The 6,672-nt window shown below is 40.2% G+C and overlaps 1 protein-coding gene across 1 annotated transcript; it reads right to left on the bottom strand.

Annotated features, from left to right (window-relative positions):
* Positions 1 to 5,660: 5,660 nt before the first annotated feature.
* LOC6571052 lies at positions 5,661 to 5,969 on the bottom strand. Its single transcript, XM_001988464.2, has one exon. The coding sequence runs from the start codon at positions 5,967 to 5,969 to the stop codon at positions 5,661 to 5,663; it is 309 nt and encodes a 102-aa protein (XP_001988500.2).
* Positions 5,970 to 6,672: the final 703 nt, after the last annotated feature.

Here is a 6,672-nt window from a genome sequence, read left to right as displayed (position 1 = left end):
GCTAAGTTTTTTTTTGTTTTTTTGTTTCTTCTGTTTTTTTGTGTTTTTCGATTTTTGTTTTTTTATAGCCAGAAATACGAGCGCTGTTGGCCGGCGTGTGGCGTGCGCGGCGTATGCGCAACGAGCCAGTCGCAGATACGAATATAACAAGCCAGCAAGCAAAACAGCACTCATACGCACAGTGGTGCGCCAGCGGCGATGGCTGTGGTGGTGCTGGAGCTGGTGGTGGTGGCTCAACAGCTCTGGCCGCGCTAATGATGGCAAGACAGTCGTGGCACTATTAGTGTTAGTCACGCAAATATGGGCACTGTTTATGAACTCTACAAAACTGGAGACTTTTACATTAACCACAAGCTACTTAAAAAGAATGCTCATAGCTGTCGTAGTCACTGATCAATTAACATAATAATAATGTAATCGAGCAACTTTCCTTAACTGGAGACGCTTAAACAGTGTCGGAAATCACTTTACAGATCCATAACAGCATCGCTTGGCATCGCTAATGATGGCTAAACAGTAGCACTATTAACGATAGTCACACATTTATGGCGCTTTTTATGAAATCCACTAAATTGGAGACTTTAACAATAACAACAAAGTGATAAAAAGTTTCAGAGCATGCAAAATTCTTTCTACAATTTTGTGTACTTTATATAAAATCACAAATTGCTTATTTTCTTTGTGGAGTAAAAAGTACACTCGCCTCAGGGCATCAAGCAAGTTCTGTAAGTTGATATTTGCATATTTCCTGCACTGTTCTACATCAGCGATTTTCAATTAACAATGCAACTCTTTAAGTACCACGAGCACAAAGCAAACTGTGCCACAGTTTGTCGCATCTAAACGAGCGACGACAATAACTTTGGCGCATGACAACATATTTCACAATTACGAAACAATTTCGCCCACTACTAAATACAGAAACCCCGGCAGCTCTTCGAACAATAGAACCATATCTAAGGCACAACGCCCACCCCCCCACAAATCCCCCTCCTAATAAAAAACTATCGTAATGGCAGACGAATAGGCGTAGACGCCAGAGCCCAGAATCGCGACGTCGACGACGTCGACATGCCACAGATACACCGATGCATGTAGATACACAAATGCAGATACAGATACAGCTAACAGCTAACAGCAAACAGAACGAAACCAGATCACAAGCCTATAGCAATAATTATGAAAGCATACTCGTCGTCAAAATGCTGTTCGTGCCTTAATAAACTCCGCAAGCAGGCAGCATATTGAAATTTTCAATAATAGTTAACAACAACAACAGCAACAGCAGCAACACTGACAACAGCTATTAAATTATATAAATATCAATGTGTCTTTGTATGTGTGTTGCAACAAAAAAAAAAAGCAGCTTTGGATGGATGGCGTTATACGTATTATTGATTTAAACATCAAGATAAATTACATTGAAGTCTGCCGGAGAGCAGCGAGCGCATTAGAAGGCGTACTATAATATATATATATATATATATATATAAATATATATATATATATATATGCTATATATATATGTATATAGTCTAACAACAACAGCTCTTTGGACAGCCGCAGTAACGACTTTTTGGCTGACTGCCGTTGTTGTAATTGTAGATAATTGTTGTTTTTGTTGCAGTTGCAGTTGCAGCTGCCTTCTTATTTTTCTCTTCTTTTTTTTCCTGTCGGGCGCTACAAATTTTCAAACCCCACTAGGCACATTTGCGCTGGCGCACGATCCCCAAAAACCCAAATGAAACCAAACGTACAACCGGCAATTGTAGCATCAACATGAGATGTGCAACGCGGCCCAAACCCGTGCCCCAATACCCAATTTGCAAAGCCAAAGCTGGAGCTGCACTTAAACAACTGAAAATCAATTGAAATTGCAATAAGATTTTTGTGTTTAATTTTTGCTAAATAATATCAAATATTAAAAAAAAAAAAACATATTTTTACCCATCAAAATTATTGTATATTTTTATGAAACACTTTTAAGAAATATAAATGTATTTAAAGTCCATCTATAAATATTTCTAAGCTATGTTTCTTAAAGAATTATTTAATAATAATTCATAATAATTATGAAAAAAAAATATAAAGAAAAATTCTTAAATAATTTTTTAGTAAATTACAAAATAAATACATTTTTACAGTACTTACCAATTTTGTAGACTTTCGAAGTATTTAAATTTAAATATGATTTGGAAATTTTATATTCAAATCTCTAAAGCAAATTATATTTAAAATAAAGACATTGCTGATTTACTCATAAACATTTTATATGATATTTTGTTCAGTGTAGAGCTAGAGCCCGTGCCAGACACAGAGTCAGAGGCAGAGTCAGAGGCAGAGTCATAGTCTAAATCTGAGTCTAAGTCTGGATCTGTGGCTACTCTTTGACTTGTCGCTCGCTCCAAAACGTCGAATGCGTCTAATTTCTTAAGTTTGCTTTTGGGCTTCTCTGTAACGGCTCAGACGCCGCCGCCACCAGTGAATGTCGTGCCACGGTCTTCGGTCTCGAACCCATTCCCCAATGCCTGTTGCCTTCTGATTGTTGCCCAGCCATCGTCGTCGTCGTCGTCGTCGTTGTTGTCGTTTAAATCGTACCACCACAGGCGACATAAAAATAATGAAGTGTGCGGGTGTGGTCGACTCGCTTTTAACTCGGCCCCGTCTGACTCTTTGACTATTCGACTAGCCGACTGTCTGAATGTCTATCGACTGTCTGTCTGCCTGCCTGCCTGCCTGCCTGGCTTGACTGTTGCTTTAGTGGCTGGGTCTGCCTGGCCGATCTGTTTCGACGGTTGCCAAAGACGTCGAAGGCAACGAGACGTTTCGCAGATTGCTGAATCGTGTTTAGCCCAGCGGTGCGCTTTGCCATCAAACCCAATGAACATTTTCCACACCACTTAGAACTGATCGACTTCCGTACAGAATTAATGCAGCCAACCCTTTAAATATCAAATATTATTGACGAAATCTTGAGCAACATATAAGTAATAAAATAAATATTAACTCTTCAGCTTTTTCCAGCTGAAATCATTCAAGCCAAAAGCTTTTGTACTATTGAAATTTAGCTAGAAAACTGCAGATTCCAATTTACGTTTTTAAAGTAATTAAAATTATATTTATATTATATTATACTAAAATATCAAGTTTTAGGTATTTTTATTTTTATTTTTATGAGTCATATGAAATATTGCCTCTACAGTTTGATAGGCGTTCGTTGTTCTTGAGGTACTTGAAGTGAAATATGTTTGCTGTGTTGTTTTGTTGCCCACTAGACAACAACGTGCACACACGCCCAACAACTGCAAGAAATATAACGGTATCCAAGGTTGTGCTACGCTTAAAATGTAATTGTTCGACTTAAAGAGCCACAACAACAACAACAGCAATGAGAACAACTGTAACGACAAGTTTTTGGCTCAGCAGCAGCCAAGTCTCTAATCAAATACGAGTGGAATACCAGTCGAAAGGCAGCACAAGCAGCGAGCAACCCACCTAGAAAAACAGAAGAAGAAAAAAATAAAAATAAAAATCACCACATGCAAAATCACACAATTTACATTTGGCAGCGTGAGTTGTGAGTCGGTATGAGTTCGAGTGCACAACACACACACACACACACACATACAGCTGCAGCAGCCTCATATACATGTGACATGACACCAACACAATGTCAATAGTGGAGACAAGCGCCGCACTCGCGCACTCTGCGCGCTTGCTGAGTGACTGCGATAAATTTTCACTTGAATATTCGACACACTTAGCGAGAGCCGAGCCGAGCCGAGCCAAGCCGACAGTCGACGAAGAGACGAAGAGACGCGACGCGAGACGAGAGACGAGACGAGACGAGACGATGCGATACGAGTGCGCTCACAGCTGGACGCCTTGTGGCGTCGTCGTCGTCATTGCCAGGACTGTCTGTCTGTCTGATTTTTTTTGTTGTATTTTCAGGGAGGGGCTGGCAATTCTGGAGGCTATGCATCATCATCATCATCAGCAGCAGCAGCAGCAGTGGCGGCAGTGGCGGCAGCAAGCATGTTGCAACCAATATAGTATGCAAGCGGCGCTCTGCATGCATAAAATATTATGCAACACGCGAGACAGCAACAACAACAACAACAACAACAACAAGAGACCAAGCGATACGTTGGCTCTTGTTGGCTGTCTATTTCACAGCTGTTATTGTTAGCCTGGCCCGGCTGTTGACAGCATTTAGGTCTAATTGAATTGCCATTGCCAGTTAAATGTTACGTCGTAATCCTGTTGATATCTGCTGGCTGCTGCCTGCTGCCTGCCGCTGCCTGCCGCTTAAGAACGCTTTTGCTCCCATTCGAAATAAAGCACATAAATCAGGCAACACACACAGCTTGAGTTTTCCGAGGGTGAGTGTTGCGAAATTCACAAAGTAGCGCCATCAAAATACAAAAACAAAAAATCATTGAAAATAATAAAAATGACTAGTGCTGTGGCACGATCAAGACCAAGTGCTGCTGCTGCCGCTGCTGCTGCTGCCTCACAACAACAATAACAATAACAATAACAATGGCAACGGTTTTGGGGAGTTGAGTTGAGTTAAGATCGGTCTGTCTGTCTGTCTGTCTGTCGGTGGGTCGGTCGGTCGCCTTCACAGTAGTCAGCATTGGGGCGTCTGCAGTTCAACGTTCAAGTGGCACAGTACGCCCTAGAAAAATGAATTGATTCGATTGTTTCGAGACGACAGCAGCAGCCGCAGCAGCAGCAGCTATTCTTTTTTTTTTCTTATTTTTTGTGCCTCATTGTTTGGCAGCGCGACTATTTTATCTGCAAACTTTGGCCAAACAGAAATCACAGTCACAGTCAACCACCCGCGTCCCCAACAAGCTGAAAGACACAAGTTAGATGGCTCTAGTTGAACATTGCAGCGACTACGAAATACCCTGTATTCACTGCCATGCACATAAAAAGCTGTGCATCTGCTCTAATCTCTAAGGAAACTTTGCTGTTTGCCGATTAATCGCTTTTAAATTACCTCTGAGAATAGGAGTTTTTAGAGGAAGTTCACTTCCTATCCCAAATCAGTTAATTCTCTCATCGATACTTATCGATATATTATATATTGGCAAGTTATCGACAGAAAAGGTAAACAACTCACCAGTCTACATTCAAAATTTCAGCTCGTAAAAACTTTCAGTTTGAGAGAGCGTCTGACAACAAATATATATACATATACCACCTCTTGCTTATAGATACTAAAATTCGATACATATCGAAGTTATAAATATGGAGTTATCGATTGAAAAAGCATTGAAATCACAAGTCTATATTCCAAATTTCAGTTCATGAACTCTTATAATTTCTGAGATTGGATGGACAGTCTGATAACTCAATATCAATAAGACTGATCTTCTTCTACCTAATACATACACTTGCTAATACGCTGCCCAGCCATTTCGAATGGCTACAGGGTATACAAGAAAATACTAAAAACTGATGATACAATCGCGTTTTTGACTTTGAAAAGTCAGCCAGAGTCAGCAGCAGTTCGACTGATCCATTGTTCAATATTGTTCGCCGGCAGATTGTTATTGTTTATGGGGCGACGGTACAAGAAATGCACTCGAAACAAATTTGGTGGCACTTGCAACAATTGTAATCGAACAAGCCAACTCAAAATCACAATTTCAACAGCAGAAGAATTCATCGTAGCCCGGCTTCAGTTGCAGCTGCTCCGCTCCAAACTGTGGCACATCGCAATCCTCGGGTATTTCCTGCTCCAGCCAGGCCATCATCAGGTTGAGCTTCTCCAGGGTGCCCTCAAACTCTCCACTGACCGCGTTGCCACATTGCATAATTGACATGTAGCCGCTAACATTCAACTCGTTGGCCTTTTGTGCGGCACGTGGCATCAGGCTCTTCACATCTGGCACCCACAACTTGTACGATATCCTGTAGATGGCTATCCGTGAGCAATGCTCACAGGTCAGCGACATCTTCTCCGATTGTGAACTATTCGTATTTATATATGCGTAATACGAATTTTGTGATATATATATCGTTTCTAGTTTGTTCGAGAATTGACTTCCATATATTATTTATAACACTTAATTCCCCGACTACTATTTTTTATGCAAATGTATGCACAAATATGAAATATGTAGTCATAAAATAAAGTCATTTAAGATGGGAAAACGGTGCAAAACTGGCTAAAGTTGACTATTATTATTAATACGAATTTTTATAATAATGATTTAACAATCACATTTCTGAAAATCGATTCAGTTAAACGATTTCTTTGAAATAATCAAAGAATATTCGAAAAATTAATGCTGTTTCTAATTTAAGTATCTCATTGCAGTCACAGGTATAGTGTTGGATAACGCTGCGCAGACTTGCACTTAAAATCCTTTCGAACCTTACATTCTGTGTGTGAGCTCAGATAGATGATACAGTATCAAAGGATACCGAATACAAAGTCCACTTCCAGTTCCAAGAAATGAACTCAAGTCCAACTTCCAGTTAAGATTGTGATCTTGCCTCATTTCTAATAGAGATCGCCATCAAAGGCATCAGCTAGGAGCTAAGTCAATGATTGGATGGAGTAGGAAAATCCATATGAAGAACAACAACTTCTTCTGGTTGCTAGTTGCCAGAGAATTGCGGCAAATGGAATTTAAGGAGTGCAGACAACCTAAA

The sequence above is a fragment of the Drosophila grimshawi genome, unplaced genomic scaffold (genome assembly GCF_018153295.1).
Source record: "Drosophila grimshawi isolate 15287-2541.00 unplaced genomic scaffold, ASM1815329v1 contig_1377, whole genome shotgun sequence".
In the NCBI taxonomy this organism is placed as follows: domain Eukaryota; kingdom Metazoa; phylum Arthropoda; class Insecta; order Diptera; family Drosophilidae; genus Drosophila; species Drosophila grimshawi.
This window is presented reverse-complemented; position numbering and strand designations above follow the sequence as displayed.

Bases quoted from the DNA above. Each gene is read 5' to 3' on its own strand.
- LOC6571052 (XM_001988464.2), bottom strand. From the start codon at position 5,969: ATGTCGCTGACCTGTGAGCATTGCTCACGGATAGCCATCTACAGGATA.